Here is a 23342-nt window from a genome sequence, read left to right as displayed (position 1 = left end):
AGGCCCATTCTGACAATCTGCTGTTTCAAAAATTGTCCTTTGTTAGACTTTATTGGTCTATTAAAGCAACACTCAAACCTCAGCACATTTTGAACCCTTTTATATTATCCACTAGGGTGGCCAGTACTTGACTCTGCTACTGCTATGGCACCTACATTTTCTTTGCCAACATGTGTGCCACAGTGCCTGTGTATTCCAACAATTTATTTCATACAGCACATCTCATTTTATTCAATAAGCTCCTCATGTTGCTTTTGACCACTGGAGTGTTGGTCATGTGCCTTAATTTGCTTTTCTGCTGCAGCTGCACTGTTTGTTATAATGGTCAACCACAAACGGCTATTGTTATTTGAATGTTGCACACATGCATAAACGGTCTCCTTATGCATGCTTTGTTGTTGCCCTTCTCCCCGCTATTGTGTTAGGTCCTGCATTATGGATTTGTATTTTAATCTAGCTGTTTATGCAACTGTGTAAGAGTCCTGGTTTAGGTACCTTTATATGTTAGCAAATGCATAGACTGTGTGTGTGTGTGCTATGAGTATATGAGTGTGTTTATGTGTAACCTTTGTATATGTACGTCATACATTGATAGGAGGTAATTAAAAGAGTGAAGATTGGTCATGCTTGCTTTAACACATTTATAAGATACACATGGCCGACAAGCGAAACAGACGTTTATATGGACAATACATGACAATATCCATGGCTGCCATGAACAAAAAGAAACTAGTGTATATACATATACATTTTGTAATTGCATTGTCACATAGGGAGAGCTTTGTCAAAGCTGTACAGAAACATGACATACTACACAGTTATTATGATTGTTGGTCACAGTACTGTAGGACTGGTAGTATTCTGTGTTAATTGAATAATTGCAATATTAATTGAATAAATGTTCTTTTCTTGAATAGTAGGAGAAGTCACAGTGTTGATTTATGTGTGTACATTATGCAATTTTAGTTCCATCTAATTGTTACAGGTGTGGGTATGTTGAGTTTCATGATCCACAGGGTCTACAAAACAGTTTATGATCAAATATTATAAATATGTAGGTGTCAGCAGTGTTTTCAGGAGCAGGCTGATTATACATCTTACTTTGATAATAACATTATATTTTTCCGCCAGCACTCTGAAAGCTATGTTTGTCTCAAAGTACTGGCAAGGCAAAACACACATAATTCCACATATAATACATAAATATATACAAATACACATCATTTTGTCAATTCATGTTCTTCTAAAAGCTCTGTTTGGATACATACTTGGATACACACAAGTTTGTGTAACAGCCAGACAGTATATGCGGTATAGATCCAGTCGAGAAAATGTTACCATGGGAACAGAACCACCTCCACTAACTAGCATCGTGTGGAGTTCTGGGTCTGCTGACCCACCCAACTCCCTGTGTCTTTTTCTCTCTCTCTATCTCTGTCACTCCCCCTCGCTCTATTTCTCTTCTCTGCTCTCCTTTTCCCCTGTCTCTCAATACTTTGACAGGTTAATGCTCAGCTAGCATGTCTGGCTTATACACATGCACACACACAGCCTGGGGTGGTGTGTAACAGGGGATTTCAAGGGGACAGCAGGATAGACAGTTTAATCTGAGAGAGAGGGAAGGATGGTGAGAAAGCAAGAGGGAGAGAGAGATGCAGAGAGATAGAGTGAGCGAAGGAGAGGGGGGAGGGGTTATGACCAGGTTATGTCTGTGAGGAACTGAGAGGAATCGGAAAAAATTGAGAACTTTGTTAGTCTTCTACTCCAGAGAGGAAGCATGAGTGACAGGAAGGGAGCTGTCGACGTTCATGGCAAAAGTTTGCATTTGTAGGCATTTTGTTGAGAGTACATCACAAAACAGAGAAGCAGGGTCTGGATCAGAGTAAATTCATTATACAACCAGTTGTCATTTTACCTAGGCTAGGTAATAACTCAATCTAAATCAACTTGAATATTTCCATTTTCTGAAGAAAATGCTTGTGACAGCAAGAAGCTTTTAGCTGTCACTGCACCTGATTCAGTATGTCATGCACTTTCTCAGAAGAACTTGTGTACCAATAATTGTATGAAATGTTACACACTTCTGCAATGTGACTGTACGTACAACATTCCCAAATATGATTGTATTCAATTTAGCATTGAAGAGCATCAGTCCATGCCATAAAACGCTTGGTAACCAAATACAAATGATAAGTGATACCCAAAAATAAGATTTGTTCTGGGTCATCTAAGTATGGTATATACCAAGTTTTGTGAAGATTAGATGAAATATGTGCCAAAAGAAGAAAAAAATACAAAATAGCAGAACATTTTTCTAGTTGCAAGTAGATGTGGCCTGTATCAGTCTTTATCAAAGGAACACACTGTGCAAATATTGTTTTCCCACACTTCATTCATGGGTTATTAGCCAAAAAGTATAATACATAATAACTGACCACATGGTGACACTATTGGTACCATGTTTTATCATGTTAAGTATTTCCACATATGGCAGCTGTCCATAAAGCATGAATACTTCCTCAGAGTCTTTCCATTATATTATTTAATACTTTAAAAAATGATATAAACAGTACTAAATTAGTATTAGTATTAAAAAGTTATAACATTCTGAATGATAGCGGTACTGATCATAAAGAACTGAACATTTTGATATTTGAATGATTTAGGAAGTGATGAAGTCCCTGTGAACAAACCTTGAAGAAGTTGGCTCACCGCGTGTAAGTTAACCTGCTGGTTAAGACACATCCCACATAAACGTAGGGTTCATGGTTCAATTCCAGCAGAAGATGCTTGTTGCCTGTCATTCCCTGTTTCTTAATTCCCCTCGTTTCCTGTCATATCTCACCTGTCACTTTATAATAAAGGCATAAAATATGCCCCAAAAGACATAATCAAAGGAGTTGGCTTGTTGTGTTTTTAAGCCATCTGTTCATGAGCCCCCTCGTGGCAAAGGGCCCTTGTGCACCAACCTGCTGTATGTCAGTTTATGATGGATCTGGCCTTGCCCAACTCCAGTGTCTGTGTGTGTGACAGAGTGTGTGCAAAAAGTTGTGTAATCTCACAGCTGATGGAGTGTGATGGTAAATAACCTAGACAACATAGTTTTCTGTGTGTGGATGTGTGCCTTGTCTGTGTCTGTATGTATGTGGTTGTGTGTGTGTGCATCATTTGTGTACATGTGTGCAGATGTGGGTGTGTTTTTTTATATTTATTTGTTGAATATGTGGGTGTATAGGCTTATCCTAGGTTCTCTTGGGACAGTGCTGATTGACAGCTCTATCCCTGGTTGTCATGGTGATGATGATGGATGTGTTTTGGGTTACCACGGAGACTGCTGTTTAGGCGTTCTATCTGCATGCATAATATAGTTTTAGCATAAAGAGATTCTGTAGCCGACAGAGATGGAGAAAAGGAGACACATGGAAAAGACCAGAGACAAAAGTTTGCATTACATACATGCTATAGATATAATGCAGATAGAAGGAGGACATGCATTCAGTGGGATACATTGGATAGTCAAGATGAAGTTGTCTTGCAGATAGAGAGATGACAGAAAGACAGACAGCCAGAGAGACAGCGGAGCAAGTGTTAAAAACAGTGCACGTCTTCCGATAAAGATGAAAGCGTAGGTACTGTGGAATTATAGAATTTTAACTATCCTACACCTGTAGTGCTGAATTTCTAACATCTTAATCTGCAGAGTTATTCAAAAGTTCTACTTTTTACATTGAAGGCATAAGAAAAAGATCCAACCCTCAGTGGGTTCAGAGACATGAGATGTGTTAGAATGTAGTTTCCCAAAAAAGTTGCATGCAGTTTTCAGGTCTACACTTTTTATGACTTACAGTACTGACATAAAGAACAGCTTCTCTTTTTATTCTTTTAAAGTACTCCTACTAGTGAGGGGGATTTGAGTTTTGACAGTACATTTGCCACAATTCTGAAGGCTGAGCCGGTTGCAAAGCTCACAGTTTATACACAGTACCATGATGAACAACACATTGTAAATATTGAGCTTTTAATGTTCTATGTTAAATTATGTAAATGGTTCTTCCAGTGTCACAATTAGACAATTTTGTGGCTCCCAAGGGAACAGTATTTAAATTACCACTACAACAACTCTGAATTGTTGCATTGTCTTAAGCTGTCAAGATCATATTCTTGCTGTGGTTGCCTTCCACCGTTGAATGAAAATAGTTTAAATATCACACTACACCATACTGACATGAATTCAGTCATTTATATTCATTTTCATGCACCAGCAACACACAGCAAACACACACGTTTACACAAATACACAGACACACAGTCCCTAAAGAGATGCTACTAGGCATGCATGATTTGCTTGTTTAGTGTAGCTTCAGGACAACCACTTCATTAAACTAGGCATATATGTATTTTAAATGCTATTTGAAAACAAACACTGAACACCCATGTACAACAAGATACAGATAGAGACATATGTGTGTAGTATGTGTGGACATACATGCTCTTTTACACAAAAACATGCACATTGATGCACGTACACATACAAACACAGAGATAAGACAATCAGGTTTACACACATGCACACACACACGCACACACACACACACACACACACACACACACACACACACACACACACACACACACACACACACACACACATACACACTCAATTGGGTTTTGGTATGTCTATCAGTAGTCAATATGCATGAGTGGTTCATTCACAATGTAGCAGGCAATCAGGTCGTTCACCTATGCATGACTCAGAGATACACACCCTTTATCACATACACATACACACACACACACACACACACACATACAATATTTAACATACAAATACAACTATCTGTGTTTATAAAATAAAGACACTATCGAACATAATCACAATTACAGTCACAAAAATACTCTAGCACAGCTTTTCTCAGGCTTTTATTGTTTCCTGTTTCTATTCATTCACCCCCCTTCATGTTTAGGTATTGCTAAGTCACTGATTCCATCATCATTTTCTCTACTTAGATGGTTTGGTGTGAATAAATATTTGAGCCTAGGGAGATACAACAATACAGTATTTCAAAAGAAAATATTAAAAATTTTAAAATTAATGTAATTAATCTGTAATTACTTCATTTTCTCTACTATCCCATTAATCATGTCATGACCCTTAAGATTTATCTCAACCCCAACCCTGACCTCCAGGTAACAACCAGTGTCCTAAACGCTCAGCTGTGGATGCAGACAGTAGACACGCATACAGTTCCATCTATACTACATGGGTGTCTGCATGGCCGTAGCTACCATTGAGGACACCGAGGTCATGAAGTTTCGACACCTACTTGCAGATACCGCTGCCATGTCAAAACGAAAGTAGTTGGCTACAGCCAGCAGCGGAATGATGTTATGTCCCAACTGGTTTCCAATTCAACTGGTTTCCTTACCGAACAGCTCCAGCTGTGTTGCGCTTCTGTCAGCAGATTCGTCACAAATTCACAAATATACACAGCATATTACTGGAGATTTTTAAGTCGCAGTTATATAGTGCTCACTTCCAGAAAAAATATTCGCTGCAGTAGATGTGAACTGCAACTTGAAAATCACCAGAAATATGTTGCCGACATTTGTAAACTGGACTTGACCCGATTTTGCAAACTGTTCATTCGTTGGATGAGCCCTTTTCTCCCTTTCCCAGCAGGCTGTTCTCCAGTCCACATTTTAAGAACAAACAAAGAAAATAATATATTGCCGTTATCATTTTTAAATATACAACCATGGAAGTTGTAGAATACTGAAATAGGAGTTGATTTAAGTTGCAAAATTGGAAGTGATAAGAAAGAACTGGACCACAAGAGTGAGCATGACTGAGAAATGCATAGCAAGAAAGCTGATATATAAGTTGTGGTCTTCATTTTGACCTCAGTATTTGAAAAATCCTGGCTACGGCCTTGGGTGTCTGCGTAGGAATGCAGTACACATAATTTGCTTTTAACTCACCAGCTGTACTTGATAACTTGCTGTGAATTGGGCTGTAAGTGTATAATATACTGGAAGAGATGTTATAGCCAAATCCAGATATTGACATACAACTGTTGCAATGTGACATTATACCCATACTACCTTCAATACACATCCCTTTGGACTGTTGCCTCTTTCTGGGATTGAAACCTTACTTGAAGGTTACATTATGTTAAACAATTTTGCCACGGATTGAGAATCATATGACAGTTCTGGAATATTAAACAGACTGTGACAATATCAGATGATTCTATAATGTACTTGCCAGGGTAAGATACATGATTCTGTACACAGTTCAGTAGGCTGTATAACTACTGTCTAACAAGCTTATAGACATATGAAATGGACATGTGAACATTGTTTTAAGGATTAACTCTATATTATTAAAAGGGATTACACAATGTCCACTTTTAGGCTTTGAAAACTTCAGCTTTGAAATCTCTTCAGGCGTTGCATGTTTTAAACATAGATAGACATGTTGTGAATAAGATAGTAGAATCGTGTTGCATTGCATTTGTCCCAGAAGAGCACTTTAGCTTCATAAATAATTCAAACACACACTAACTCACAGACATTCACAAATGCATGCTTCCCATCAACAGACATGCACGGATGCACATGCTCACACAGACCACGTATGTGCACACACACGCACACACACACATATATACAGACACCCAGCAGATTTTTCTTTATTCTCTGAGTATTTAAATGCTTGAAATGGACCTTTCCTGGAAGAGGTACGAGTGGGAAAAAAAGAAAAGAGAGAGATGGAGACAGACACAGAATAAGATGTAAAGTAGAAAAGAAGACAGAGGAAGATGACTTCATTTGTATACGATCATTCAACAGGGCTGTGCTGTGCATGCAACATTCATGTGCATAACCACACTGTGTTACGACAAAAAGAATGGTCTGAAACTGAGAGGGTGAAGAGCAGAAGTAAAAATAATTCCATTGAACATTCAAGAGAGACAGATTGAGACAGAACCACAAGCAGTGAGGAGTTCAGAATACTGTTTGAGTATCAGCCAGATACACACAAGCTCAGAGGCCTGCGCAGACAGACAAACGCACAATTTCACTTAATCCCTCTGCTTTCCATTTCGTGTGCTCTTTCCCATTTTTTTCATGTTATTGTTGCACTTGTGTTCACTATGATAAACTTTGCTTAATTAAATCATTATTCCTAAATTCAAACCCTACCCAAAAACTAACTTCTTAGCAAAATAAGCGCTGGCAAAATGTCTGTGTTTGGAGGATTTCTTTCAGTTCTTTCTGGCCTTGAAAGACATTTTACTCTCAATCCCTATGAGCTTCCACCTCCTCCCTCACCTCATGCACACATCATAAAACTCTCTCTTTTTCAAAGTGATATAATCTGAAATTCTTATCTTTAAAGCGTTCTATCCATAGATCTTTCTTGCAATGCTATCTTTCTCCTTGACTGTCTCTGTCTGCATCACACTTTTGTCTATCTGCATCTCTCTGCCTCTGTCTTTGGTGTTACTCTTTACCTGTATTCATATTTATCTATCTTTCTTCTTATGTCTCCATTCTGCTCACTAATCCTCTCAATCGCTGGCTTGATCAATCTCTATCCAATATTCATGCATCTTCCTCCTCATTCCTTTATTTCCACATCTTTCTCTCCCTCTCTCCATGTTTCTGTTGTGTCTTCTAATTGGTTTTATTTCCTTCCAGCCAAGTCAGTTCTTCATTAAATCATCTGTCATCATCTCTGTGTTGTCTGTCATCTGTCTTTCTCTCAGCTAACATCTCTCTCTTGCCCTTCCTCTCTCTATCTCTCTCTCCCTCTCTCTCTCTGGCTCTCTCACACATATCTTTATTAGTAGTCATCAGAATTTTATGACAGCTGGATGATAGATACCACAGGCCCCATCTTGCGGTCGGCGCACAGTGGATGGCGGGTGTGGCGCATGTGTCTTTGTTAGTTTCCCCTGGCGCAGTTGTCATTTTCTCACCCTGCACCCACGTTGTTTAAGTAGCAAATGCACTTACACCAGTCTGTGCGCCTATGGGCGTGTTGGTCTCAAAATGAGGTGTGGTCAGGCGCGTTGCTATTTTGAGGCAGAGGAAAGCGATTGTGCTACTGACCAAAAAAAACAGGTCTAAAGTCACTGGTGCATATTTTACTGCGCCTGGCGCAGTGACCATTTTTCCGCCATTAAAATAGCAAAAGTGGATTTGGATCCGCCCCAAACGCACTTGCGCCACACACTTCACTCCATGCGCTATAGATAGTTAACATGGGGCCCCAAATTGCAACTTAATGAATCTGTATGGATGGGTCTGTATAGTTGCTGCTGTTAACAGTAAGGAGTAATGGGGATAGATGGGAGCATTGGACCTTCATCTATGTAGAAATACATTAGATGCAATTCTTGAATGTCATTCGTAATACAGACTCTCTCTGACCTCATGTCAATGTCAGTATTGATGACACTGTATAGGTTGTTTACAAGTTGTTAAAAACATTCTGTCTATTCCAATTTTAGAGAAAGAATAAAAAAAGTATAATTGTATGTGTTATTTTGTCTTTCTCATAGGTCAGGTTGAATAAAATGTATTCATGAGGTAAACTGAAGTTTAAAATATCACTTTAAATTTCAAAAAACCCATAAATACAGTTAAAAGCATAGACATCACCATCATCACAGTCACATCACAAATACAGACATCTCTTTGTTTTGCTGTCACTCTCATTCAGCTACTTTGTATTGTCACCAATGAAAAACTGATTGGATGAAAGTCTTAAAGTCATCATATACTTCCCTCTTTGCTACTTGTCTTTCCTTTCTATCACTTTTTATCTCTTCTGATCACTGTTTGTCCCTTCTTCCTGTTATATACCTCACAGGTTGTCATTCTTGCAACAGAAAGCTTGTTCAAATGCAAATTCTCAGTAACAGAACCATTTGACCAATTACTATCTATTTCTTTCATAATGTAGTCTTTTGACATTTTTGAGTTCATACAGATGGAGTCACACTACCTTGTATATAAATAATACACCTTTACATGGTAATTTGCCTTAATAATTACCACATTTAGTTTGTGTCATTTTAAAGAAGTGGATAGATTAAAGTAAATATAGACTTTATATATGCACACACACACACACACACACACACACACACACACACACACACACACACACACACACACACACACACACACACAGACAGAGACATTATAAATATTTTATACCAATTTTGATGGTGGAAGCAGAAGCGCGTAGATTAAATGATCAGTTTTCATGACTAACAATCTCACTTTAGTTTGCTATCCATGCACAGTTTGGCATTATTGAAAGCAAGACAAGATGCATATGTAGACACCTTTGTCCTGCTGATCTCTTGTGGCATATAACGTGTTGAACTGATCTGCATTTTCATACCTAAGTATTGATTATGGAAAGCAAAAAGGGTCATCTGTACACATTGAGAGGGAGTGAAGCGGTTTGTACATGTGATCAACGTTACATGTGATGACTTTTTCTTACTGATATTGATCAGCATGTCTCTGTCTATATATTGATTGCATAGGTCTAAATGTCAATTAGATATAGACTAGCATACTGGTCTCACTTTACGACGGAGGTTGATCTTTGTCAGGACATAATGCTATCGCCATTTCAATTCTGCACAGACTATAGATGGCCTGTCAGGAACTATTTGGAAATGGCCATTTTAACTTTTGTCTCATAAGCATTTTTGAGAGATTGTCATCACAAGAGACATGTGGCATTTGGCTATCAAATTCTTTGTGACAGTACCTTATTACTGTGACTATACTTGGTGACAGTAATATAATAATCCCCTATTGAGAAAGACACATCACTTTTCATAGCATGTCATCTATATTTCATTTTATGTCTGTCCCCTTCTACATGTAGTTTAATACATCAATTAACTTAGGTATCTTTGTTCATCACACATACAGGAAGTTAAAGGCACTCTGGATTATTTATGTAAACCAACAAAGTTACATTTGCATTTAGTGTTTTTCTCCAAAATATACTGTATGTCCTCCACTATATAATCCCTGAGGCTTAATGATATGTTGAATGTATTTCCTCCATTATGCAAAACAATATCTGGTTTCCTAGATACATACTTTTGGACCATCAATCAGTTAAATAGTGTGTAAGTGAGGGAGTGTCACATATGTAGATTGAATACATTAGTTCAGACAGAACACTGGTCATGCTTCTATATCACTGGTTTATTGATGCATCACCTGTTCGGCTACCAGCTTAGTTTTAAAAATCCAATCACATTCAAGAGTACTATATTCACTAGCGTAGTTGGTGCTGTTTGCTTTTTCAACACATTATGATTTTGAATCTGTCAACTGATCTTTATGTAGGTAGCTAATTAGGAAAATGTACTTGTGTGTGCCCTCAGAGGCCACACAGGAAAGAGAAGGATCGATGAGAAAAGAAGGACAGGAGAGGAAAAGTGAATATGACTGTCGAGAATAGAGACAAGAGTGGAATGTATTTCGTCAGGGCTGCGATGCGTTAAACTCTCAGTATGCAGCTATTTGTTTAAGATGTCAGGAATGACATTTAACACTCATCGACACCTAGGGTCTCTCTCTCACACCCCCTCCCCTCCCCATTCCCTCCACAAACACACACACACACACACAGATGAAAGCACATTCAAATAGGTAGACACATACACAAAACCAGGGACGAACACAGGTGAGCACACACACGCACACTGTCAAACCTGCACATCAATAGACCCTCTCAGACACATCTGCTATCAGAGGATAAAAGAGAGGGAGAAGAAGAGGGTGAAAGAGGTAATACTTATAAATCACAACTTCAAGAGTTTGTCGTTACGGTTGATAATTCAGAAACTCTGTTAAATGGCCAAATGAGAAAACGGCTCATCCATCTCAATACTTCCCTGGATTCAGACAGCGAGAGAGATGGAGAGAGTCTTACTGCTATTTTTGTTTTGTTTTTTGTTTATCCTCAATCCCCCCATATTTCTGTACCTCTTGTTTCTTTTCATTTGATTTGTCATTTAGTTTAAAGTTTCTAACCTCTTTCTTCTCCTCCTCTCCTCTTATCTAGTACCATATTTTACAGTAATTTGTACTTTCTTTTTGTTGGGGCATGGTGGTTCAGTGATGATAACCACTACTCTATGACCAGAGGATCTATACTGCTGAAGTATCCCTGAACAAGACACTGAATATGCACCACTTCTAGGGAAATGATCCTGTCCTTTGAAGCCAGTATAACTTTAAAATGATTGTCTTGCTTAGCGAAATATACATTATGCACTAGCTGAGGCATTTATACACTCTGACATTAGTTAAATGAGGTCATAGTAGGGTTCAAATGGTATAAATCTTAGGAAGAGAATAATCACAGTATAATGAGTGTCAAATGTATCTCACTACATCTTTTACCAGCAAACTAAATATAATTTAGTTACACAGGGTCAAAGGCTATTTTAAGAATAATGATCATGAAAGCAATCTGTCAGTCAATGCAGTCCCACTTTGTCTCTTTCTGGTGATCTAACGTTATATTACTCTTCTGCCCTAATTGGTCTAAATGTCAGGCTGTTAGTTGACTGGCAGACAGCATCTGTTCTTTGATTTGTAGACAGATGGTGGGAGGAGCTGAAGGTCAGTGTGGTTACTAGTTGTGCGTGTGTGTGTGTGTGTGTGTGTGTGTGTGTGTGTGTATGCCCTAAACATTATGGCTGTTAGTCTAAAGTGTAATGCTGGCAAGGATTGCAACCAATATGTTTCAAACAAGGTTTAGAAAAGGGATAGAAAAATATGATAGCGATATATAAGTGAAAGCAAAAGTAATGGGAATGCCACATTAAAAGGGGCTGAATTTGAAGTTACTAAATCACTTTTGCAAAAGCAGCAACACAGATGAACCATATACAGTTGAATGTGGGTATTTGCTTTGAATATGGTGTGACAGTCATCACTTTAATGAAAATGTGGCAGCAGATCTTTGAGGACACAAAACAGTTGATACCTGCATACTTGAAGGGGAGCAGTCTCCAGACATGACAAGGCTCCTGCATCAACAAACAGTGGTCACAAGTTGAAACTCGCAGGCAGGAATACATATAACCTAAAAAGGATAAATGTAACCCCCCCCAAACCCCACAGCTTTAAAAATGTCATCAAATCATCAGTTTCACAAAGCTGGTATTTATGATACGTCTGAAATGACACTGTAGCACTTTTTGGTTGTGAGGTGGATAAATCTGTACATGCAAGACTGTACCTCATATATCACAATTTCTTTCTGCATTCAGATGGCAAAATGAAAGATGCCTTTAGTCCACATGTTTGCTGCATGGTCAAATAGCAGCCAATGAATATGAGGCCATTTTACAAGTCCAGATGGTGCAAACACTGATCTTCTGATGCATCATTTTCCATACACAATACTAAATCAACTGAAAAATAATTTCCTGTACAACAAGATTTAGTCAGACATCTTCTCTAAAAGTTCTGAAGGTGGATTTGTTTCATTTGTGATTCAAAGAGCTGCAGCCTGCGCTTGAAGAATCCCATTACACACAGTTCAGGACCAAAGGTAAAGCATCTCAGCCTTTCTCCTTAGGGAAGTAAAAGAAATAAAAACCTATGGAGCAAATGGACAGACTAATTAAAACTAATTAAAACAGGCCATTATACATACACGCATTTCATGGATGGAACAGATGCCTGGGTCACTAGAAATTTGAGTTAGTAACTTTTATAATCTCTTGTGTGTACGTCCAAAAAAGGGCACAAGTAAGTTTTTAAACCTGTACAGCACAATTACCTTCTAATGTAGTTTGTATCATTTTAACGTAACCTCTTCAAAACCAGATACTTAAAATCAGATTGTATGAGTTGCAATCACATTTCTGGATTTTCCCAACCTGCGTCTTTCTTTTATATTGCTTCTGTGCACATTGTGACTGGACCGCATCCAAAAACCGACTTGGATTATGATCACATTGCAACCAATTCCATTACTAGCTTTAGAGATCTGATGAATCTGTCTGCAATATCTGATTTTTATGCATCCAGAACTGTCACTGAATGCATCCTGGCATGACTGGATGGTGAAAGTGACATTGAGACCACAAGTGTAAATCACACACACTCACACACACATACATATGCAGCTGCTCAGAAAGTCAGATTAGTGTCCGGTGACTTACTGAAATAAATACATTGAAATGCATCAAAAACGGATGCAGAATCAGTGGGGTGCACATGTTTAAAAATCATACTACTGTCTGTTCAGTCATTCATGGCAGGTAAATGGAGGTGAGAAAGGTATGAAGGGAGTGATGAGGGAGAAAGAGAGGTAGCTATATATATTCAGCTTTACAGCATATGGGGGGCAAGAGGTTGATGGATGGGTGGGTGGATGTAGATAAGAGAGCAGAAGGGATGGATGGATGCAGCCAGAAGACAGAGGAGAGGAGAGGATGATGTAGATGGCCTATAATCCTTAGAGGCTGACAGCACACTGGGTCTTCTGTGATTGAAGTTGGTGTGTATGTGTGTGTATGCGCGTGTGAGAGGGGGGGGGGGGGGGGGGGAGGGGGGAGGGAGAGAGAGAGAGAGAGAGAGAGAGAGAGAGAGAGAGAGAGAGAGAGAGAGAGAGAGAGAGAGAGAGAGAGAGAGAGAGAGAGAGAGAGAGAGAGAGAGAGAGAGAGAGAGAGAGAGAGAGAGAGAGAGAGAGAGAGAATCTGCTAGTGATAGTGATCTGCCTATCAAAGTGATGCAGAAAAGAGATGGAGTTACGGGATAGGAGGAAGGGAAGAGGGGAAAGAAACAGCAAGTGGAAAAGGGGGAAGAGAAAAGAGATGAGGCCAGAAAAGCCATTAAACATAAAATCAATCAGCGGAGAGGGAGAGAGAGAGAGACGGAGAGTGAAATGCAGGGAATTTAAGATCTTAAAGAAAGACACAGCGAGCCACAGAAGGATAAAGAAGGAATCCTCAGATGACTGCGATATTGATGACAGCACAGTGGGGAAGTGGGGATGAATGAGTGATCAAAGCACCCCAGGCCATGGGAGAGAAGGAGCAAGGGATGGTGAGATGTGAACAGTTTGGAAAGGGAATGATGAGGAAGGAGAGTGGAAGTGTGAGAGGCAAGGATGTATGAGGAAGAGTAAAGTAAGTATAAAGGGGAGAACAGAGGGAGGGAGGTGAGGATAAGGAGAAAAAAGGTGGGAGGAGTGTAGGTAGTAGTGTAGTGTACTATAAAAAATGATATTGCAGAAAAGATGCAGAAAAGAGAGGAGGAGGGGCACAGTGAGGAGAGGCCAGTAGGAAAGAATACAGAGGTGGTGGTACAACAACAACTAAAGAGTAAGCGGGGGACGGAAAGGCAAAGAAAAGGGCAACACTAGCTCACTGATGTGAGAAGAAATTAAACAACATGGCCAACACTGCCACTTTCTTTCCCTCTCTCTTCCTCAAACAAACACACACACAGAGTCACACTCAAACTAACACACATACTGTAGGGCCCTCCTCCACACACATTTTCCCTCCTCCTGTGGGTCAGTGCGCTGGGGCATGAGCATGAGTTCAGCCTCCCCAGGTTTCCAGAGCCATGCCGTCTGAAAATAAAAAGCAGAGAACGGAACTTTGCAGATCAGTGCAGCTGGATAACAATGCCTTCACTTACCAATAAGATTTACTCAAGTTGGCCCCCATGATGAATTGTAGTAGCAAGACTGATCTGATAAAGAAGAACTCCCTATTATGCTCATTTATCGGCTTTTCTTTACTTTGTTTGTTTGTTTGTTTTCTGGGGTGTTTTTTTTACATGTAATATATCAAGTATAACATGGGCTTGTTATCCATCTCATAATGCAAGTGTTTGAAAAAGACATAAAGTAGCCCAAAAAGGTGTCATGTCATGTGTAATACCCCAAGAATTATAATGAAAAGCAACTAAGACCCTGTTCTCTGCATTTTTGTCTTTTTCTATATCTCAAGAAGTAGCACACAACCCTAAATCAAAGCAAAGCAGTGGTACATATGATATTTGTAACCAAGAGGACCATGTAGTGTTGGGTGTTTATTCTCAGTGAGATCTGCAGTACAGGCCAAACTTTCACTTTACAAGGAGCAATTTTAAATAATCTTAATATACATTTCTAACTTTAAGAAGGCACCCAAATCGAGATGCGGACCACTGTTTAAAAAAATAGGATTAGAAGAAAAAACATAAAAAACTGGAATTATGCCATTTTGAGATAGCGATAATCCATTACACAATAGTTTGAACATGTTTTTATTTACTAAATGCAGCATGAGCGTGTCTGCTTTAAAAGGCAACCACAGTTATTTATGTATCTTCCTTAACAATCATTGTGTAATAAATTTTAAAGTAATTATTATGCATCTCATTTTCAAGCAAGCTCCTTTTAATGGATTGGATGTAGCTGCAGTGACCTCGGTGCTCCTTTGTTGTCAGATACAGATTAATTTAAATGCTTATTGGATTTAAAGATTTCGGCTATAAGCTGATCAGACTTGTATGCAAAGAAATTCCATTCTTCAACTCAGATGTACGATTACAAATTAAGATAATCTATTATATAGAGTTAAAAGGCAAGCTGTTTGATTTATTAAAGACAAGAAATAATATAAAACAAACTGCAATCAGCTTCTGAAAGATAAAATCTTTTTGTTCTGCATGTGGCATATTTATTTCATAATAAACTGCAGCTGTAAAGGAAAGGCAACTGATGGCAGCAGAAATCTGTAGAGGTGCACTCAGTAATATTTAACACTGTCACACGAGATGTCCCATCATGATTGATGGAGCAGGAGGGAGCTTTATCCAAAATTAGCAGGTGCAACATGGAAAGCTGACTGGTTCCATGTCATGTCTGATGCACACACATTTAACAGAAGGCAATCACTGTTGGATATAGGTATCTGGACTTCTCCCCCTCCCCCTGTGAACACGCAACAAATGTCACTTTTTATTAGAGCAGCTGCTCCTGAACGCGGTCTCTGCACAGCCCCGCCATTACTAGATGACACACAACAGACTTAGTGACGATCTTAATTGCATCATGTGTCAACTAAAATTAACACAGTCCATACATGACTTTTAGGTTTTTCTCCATGTATACATCAAAATCTTCTTCCTCTAAACGTGATTGCTGGAGGCCCTTAATGTTGCAATATCATAATGTCAAATACACCAAAGCTCCACTGCACATATGAGTACTGCTAACTTGTTTATTAATCCTTTTTTATTTTACAAGTTAATTTCCTCCTCTTTAATAAGAGCCACACGTCAGTGCACCTTGAGGCCTTTCTAGCTATCTGTCAACTGTCACAGGCACATAAACCAGAGGGCTAGAAGAGGTCTGTGTGTGTGTGTGTGTGTGTGTGTGTGTGTGTGTGTGTGTGTGTGTGTGTGTGTGCGTGTGTGTGTGTGTATGTGTGCGTGCGTGCGTGCGCAGGTGCATGTCCATCAGTGCTTGTGGACATCCTGTTGTTGTGATAAACCTGTGACAGCTGTCATACTGCAAGCAGCTCTGTCTCCCATGGTGTGGACACACACACACACACACACACACACACACACACACACACACACACACACACACACACACACACACACACACACACACACACACACACACATACATACATCCATACATACATACATAGATATGTGCAGACTACTGTATCATACTCTCCTTCAAATGTGATAGGGTCTCAGCAGGTGCTGATTCTGGGTGTTGAGTGATTTAGACAAATCTCCTTCACTGTCTAGCTAGGGAATGAATGCCTTGTTGGAAAACTGAATTGGCTGTCTGTCAGTGCCTGTCTGCCTGCCTGCCTGCCCGCCTGCCTGTCTGTTTGTCAGACTAACTCAGAAGCTTACATGAATCTGTTTGTGCGAATGAATAAACAATGCTTTTCCCTGCTTAATTTTCCAATACATCAATGCCTGTAGTTTGGGATAATGCACAACTCATTTTTCATCTCAAGTGTTGAACACCTGCTTTTGTCAATGCATTTTGACACAAGCAACATTCCTAATGAGACAAAAAAGTGACAAGCGTATTGTTCCTAACTTCACACTCAATTGATATATTGAAAAAAGAACATCTTGGTCTATCTTAAACTTCATTTCAAACCACTGCTTTTGTTTCATCCCGTTTCTTGTTTTGTATTTGACACAGTTTGCACCAACCGTTTTCCTATTTCAATCTGTTTCTCTTTTTTTGTTTCACTGTAGTTCTGTTTGTCTCTGTTTGTTCCTTTCTATTTATGTTTCCCTGTTAGGCTCTATATATTTCCTGTCTCTACTCAGTGCACTCGGTTTTGTCCGATTTCTAATATCTTTTGCAAATGTCTCTATTCATTTTTATTGGTTATCGTCTTTTGCTTGATGTGACTCTTGGACCACAGTTATTCTCTTAACCCCTCCTGTGGGTGGAGTCTGGCTTGGTCCCTACCTTATCTCTGTCATCTGTACATGCATCCCAAGGCAGCACTGCCTGGATGTGCATGTATACCTGACAGTGCCTGCTGACACTCTTACAAAGGATGTGTCTTTTTCAGTTTATCAGTGAGTGCAGTTTAGGAGAAAACACCCATAGTGTTTCTCTGTCCTCAATGAATGCTGATGATATCAACACATGGTGTGTTGTAGAATGATGTAAATCACGTTTCATCTCAAATTGCACTCACTGGTGTGTAGGAAAATACATGTCTGCTGTAAGAGTGTGTTACATACAGTATTGCCTCTTTTATGTATAACTATAAATTATACAGGTATAATTTATAACATGTTTACAGTTGGAGTTGTACGCTCTCAGAATAAAAGGTTCAACATTGTATCTTTAATCGCTGGGGCAGTTGATACATGGCTGTGCTCAAATTGCTTTGCATTTCCATTAAAAAAAAGGATATATCTAAATACGTTAAATCTTGTATTAAAACAGCTATCTAATCAAACAGTATTTTGAAAAAAGTAAATTGAGCACAGTCTTCTTAAAAAAACAACAACAACCAAAGTCCCAGTGATACAACAAGGTCCAATGTAGTATGTTTTTTCTCTGTGAGTGTACCTGTATAAATTATATGTGTATAATTTATGCCGTGTGCACAGCGCAATCCATGTGTCTTTATCTGTTATACAGTAATCAGTACTACTATCAATTAAGAACAACGCTATCAATCAGATGTGATCAACAATAAGGAACAAAAAGACAAATTATCATCACATCTGGTCTATATGTTCCAAACTAATTGAGGATTAATTGATAGACTGACACTAAACCAGGCAATTGGGACACAGTCAAATCTAAAATTCCTTGGTGGTGATTGGAGGAGACGAGAGCGGAGCTCTGTGATTGGAGGAAAACTCAAGTTTTTTTATTGGAGGAGAGGACAGCAGCTCTGAGTGTGACAGGAACTGCAGCCTAACCCCTAAACCTCACCTTTGATTCTAACTAAAAGACAATATCATTCAGCAAAATCAACTGACTTAATGACAGAGAAAAGATTATCATTACCACTGGGATACTATTTTTTACTACTTAATATCTGAAGAGTGAAGTAAGAACTCCATATTTTCACAATATGACTAGCTAGTATGACTTGACAATTTATAATTTATATCGTAAGAAAGTCACTCATTGCTAACATTCAAGCTACAGAATAACGTTAAGAGTTAAGAGCAAAGAATGTACCTGTATATATACTTAAATTAAGGTGACTTAAAAAATCACCTCATATAGGGAGAGAGAGGTGGGGAGGCGGGCTGGCTGACCTGCATTCAAAGTGGATGAGAAGTAATGGTAGTACTATTAAGAATCAGATCTTACTTGCTAATTTGGAAAATAAATTCCCCCCAACTTATATAGCTATGGAAATTTAACCAAAAGCAAAAAAAATAATCAAAAAAAGTCCGCCCCTCAGTCCCTCCTCCTCTCCCTAACCCAGGTTTTCTATTTGTCACTCTGATTTGATTGACAGCTGAGGACACATGTGGGGGCACTGTGAGGGGCGGCAGTGGGGTGGTGACCAGTCCCGGTTACCCCGGCAACTATGGTAACCAGGCCGACTGTACTTGGATCCTATTGGCCGAACCTGGAGACACCATCTCTGTCATCTTTACAGACTTCCAGACAGAGGAGAAATATGACTACCTGGAAGTAGAGGGATCTGAACCACCAACCATTTGGTGAGTTACCCTATTTATTCATTCAGTCTTATGTGTGTCAGTCCTGGGTATTGTGCTGTTGAGCAATGTGATAATATGGAAGTGGCAAAACTGTCCATGTGTCTTGTGTCACATTTTGTATTTTAGGTTTCACATCTCTGAATTGCAAATGAGGGATAAGTCACAGTTCAGTGTTAAATTGCAGAAGGGCACACATCTCCAGTTGTAGGAGGCATACATTTAGTCAGATGGTGAAAATGAAAAATACAAAATTATCATAGAATAAAATTCTAGGGATGGTTGGCAAGGTTCAGATCAGATAGCCCGATTATTAAAAATGTATTTTGTGAACATCCATTATTCTGTAGCACCAAGGTAAGTAGGCTAAAGTTGAAATATCTAATCTACTATTAATGTGTTTAAGATTAGAGCCTTTTACAGCCCATTGTATGTAGCAGGACAATGCTGTCAGTGGTATAATGAGGGCTCAGTGTGCTTTGGCTGACGTTTTATGAAATACACTGTACAGATGTTCCTTGTTTCATCTGTTGCGGTTACCGCAGTAGTAAACCAGCACGGCAGCAGTAAATAGGGGGGTATTTTGTGAACATCCATTATTCTACAGCATAAAAGTAAGTAGGTGAAATATCAAATCATCTGTTAATGTGTCTAATATTAGAGCATTTAGAACCCATTGTATGTAGCAGGACACTGTATTTGGAAAGTGGTATGATGGAGGCCCACTGTGTTTGGGCTGAAGTTTTGTGTCATATACTGACATCACTGGTAACATTTGTCGCAGTTATAGGTGATCAAAAAACTAACATGTGGCATGCGAGCAGTCCAGATATAGGCTGGTGTCTTCAGGCAGAAGTATTGCAGTTACTCACACTGAGTGGCAGAAAGTCTGAATGTCCACGAAAACATAAAGAAAGACATATAGAATGGGAAAGAGCTGTTGTGCAATTGACTGTAGAAATAGATTAAACAAGAAATCAGGACTATCTGTGCCAAAAGCTAAAGAAAAAGAAAATAGATCACTGCAATTTGCATAAACAACTGGTATCTAGTCACCGAAAATGGAGTTTGTGTCAGGTATGTTGAATTTCTAGGTAAAATCATATCTTAATTTGTATACAATGGAATCATATTGACATTAAAATGCAGTAACTTATTGTCATAATGTGAAACACACGCACAGGCCTTGTACTCATTGGTCTCTGTGTGAATTCAGATAATAAAAAGCTCTCATTATTCCTGCTTTATTGACTATCTAATGTAATGAAAAATGAAAGTAATTTTAATTTGGCCAGTTAGCAGTTAACAGTTAGCTACTGTTTTTCACATTCATATTTCACTTTTAAAGTTGAATGTTATATTTTGAAGACAGTAAATGAAAGCCAGCATTAACTTGGAAGCTATCATAGCTAAGTATAGTAACTAAAGCTAACTTGCTAGCAAGACATCTCCACCACAACCCAAATGTGTATGAATTTCACCATCAGTCAAATGTTCAAGGGATAATTCAATTCACCACTGCGTGGTCTTGTTTGTTGTGGTTGGTCTCAATAACCCCGCCCCTTGCCCACTAACGTAAGCGGTTCTTTCTGTTCGATGTCTGTTCTATATTTTTAAAAATTAGCTATTGCTCATGAGGTAGCGCTGGTTGTCCACAAATCGGAAGATCTGTAGTTTATTTGCTGCTCCAGTCCACATGTCAAAGTGTCCTTGGGCACCCCAAATTGCTCCTAATGGCTGCACCAGCTTGCCACCATTTGTATGTGAGTGTGTGTGAATGGGTCAATGTGGCTTGTAGTGTAAAAGCACTTTGAGTTGTTGGAAGACTAGAAAGGCGTTATAAATGCAGTCCATTTACCATTTAAAAGAGAAGGATTTTGCGGACATTTCTATCCGGCATTTCTGGAAAGTTCCTGCAGTCACGTACCTTCTAAGTTTATGGAACAATTTAACTACACTTGGAGTACAGTAATAAAAAACTTAGAACAGGTAATGAAATACGTTAGAACTCAAGTAAGAACAGGTAATACAAAGAAAACATTATTACAGAAATAAAGTAGAGTTTTTAATCCCTTGTTCTGGATGTTTTGCAGTTTTTTCTGACAAAATATAAAGTATGGTGTGTGTGTGTGTGTATGTGTGTGTGTGTGTGTGTGTGTGTGTGTTTGTGTGTATGTAGGTATACATTCATGTATATTCCTTCTGGCACAGGCCTTGTATTTTATAGCGGAATGAACTGATCCATGCCATTTAGCCTTTTAGCTCTGTTTTGCGCTTTTCTATTATTTTCTCATCATTTTCAGATGGTTCACTCATGGTTCACAATATGTTATTGCTCTGACTGTTTATTGATTGCTGGTAAATTAGCGTATTGATCAGTCATTGCTCTGTTGCTGTAACCAATTTGAATCTAATCATGGTCAGGGATATTAGTGTATGTGCGTATATAATTGATTTGGAAGTAATAATGGCCTGGCAATTGCTTTTAGGAATATATTAGTGTTTCTATACAGGTGCATGCCATCACTCGTGTACCCGTGTGTATGTCTGCATAAGTTTCTACTTGCAATTATGTTTCAAAGAGGACAAAGAGTACCTGGGGCCTGTGCAGGTAGGAGAGTATTGGTACAAAACAAATCAAGACTGATCAGGATGTGCTCGTCACATTTTATCACATGCAGTCATTCACATGAATGTTTTATTAAAAACTGCATGAAACTATATTTGATGAAATTGTTTTGAGAAACGTTTGGCCAAAATGGTAATACATTTGTTTATGCAAGCCAACAGTACACCCAAAAAGTGAGTCACTAACAATTACAATCTAACAATTGACTCTGGACTCACTGTGCTGAGGTGTCTCAAGCTGATGATGAGAGCTGGCTGCTTTTCCAGCAGTCAAGATGATAATGTGGTTAGTTTTATACTAATAAAAAGAGTAAAGAGCTGTGACATTTAGACATACAGATTGTAGTAAAACTTTTTAACAACTTGCCCCAGAATGTGCTAAACTGACTCTATTTAAACCTGCAGTGTAGAACTTTTACATCAATTGAACATTTGTTACATTCAAGTCCTTGTCAAATGAGGTCACAAAAGGCTGATCAAGCCTATCACTGCCAGATATACAGTACTGAGCCAAAGTCTTAGGCCACTATGAGTCTAGGAACTATGTACACAAAATGTAACATTCATTATTAATTATTATTATTATTATAAATTAAGGTTCCATTCCATTTAGGTTTAAGAGAGCCAGGTCCCTGCTACTGCTCAAGTGTAAGGGGAGGTCACACTAAATACTTTTCACTTTAGCCTCAGCTGATTTCTTTTCTATTTTTTTCTGTTTTTTTAATACTGCATACACATATCCTGTATTTTCTGGTTGTATTCTATTATAGAGACTGCTAAATAATTATTTATAGTCATTATAGCATGGCTTTTCCTAGACTTTCCATTGAAGAAATCGTTCAAATTCTTATAGTGAAATGAATCATTTCAAAGGGGTGTGATGCTCAAACCAATTTATCTGCCATTTTACTGCCACAACATTAGCAACGGAGTGGGCTGGTAGAGCCTGTAATGTAAGCAGGTGGTTGACAGTGCTTTTGTAATTACTCTAACTGCCTAAAGTCAGAGTTTTTCTGACTTTTCCTTTGAGGAGTTGAAACACAGTAGTTAATATACAAGGAAGTAAATACATACTTTCCCCTATTAAAAGGGGAAAATAAACATTTAAAAGTGATTTAGTTAAAAATGATAGGTATACACATTGATAAACCATATGATCTATTTTAGCAAGACTACTTTTTCATAAATGTTCGTACCTAGGAAGAAAACAATGTGTTCATCAGTGATCATCAGTGAATAAAAGTATTGAACCTCTTTAAGATGATGCAAGGCTGAGAGGGGCATTGTAGATAGAACAGCTATTCAAAGCTAGAGTTAAATGTGCTACATTGTAAAGGTAATGGATGCTTTCACTACCGTCCAAAATAGAGATCAAACAACACTATCAATATCAGTAAAACTAAATACCCAAAGAGTTGGATAAATATTCTTTCAGGACATCCTGATTCTGGAAAAAAGTATTGTTG

The 23342-nt window shown here is 38.6% G+C and overlaps 1 protein-coding gene across 1 annotated transcript in view; it reads left to right on the top strand.

Annotated features, from left to right (window-relative positions):
* Nucleotides 1–23342, top strand: part of LOC128373891 (CUB and sushi domain-containing protein 3-like) — a 276110-nt gene that overhangs the window by 79307 nt on the left and 173461 nt on the right. The window contains exon 4 of the mRNA XM_053334086.1: nt 19044–19251. Coding sequence (XP_053190061.1) covers nt 19044–19251 — 208 coding nt within the window. The remainder of the gene's footprint in view (nt 1–19043; nt 19252–23342) is intronic.

This window comes from Scomber japonicus, chromosome 15 (assembly GCF_027409825.1).
Source record: "Scomber japonicus isolate fScoJap1 chromosome 15, fScoJap1.pri, whole genome shotgun sequence".
Lineage (NCBI taxonomy): Eukaryota > Metazoa > Chordata > Actinopteri > Scombriformes > Scombridae > Scomber > Scomber japonicus.
This window is presented reverse-complemented; position numbering and strand designations above follow the sequence as displayed.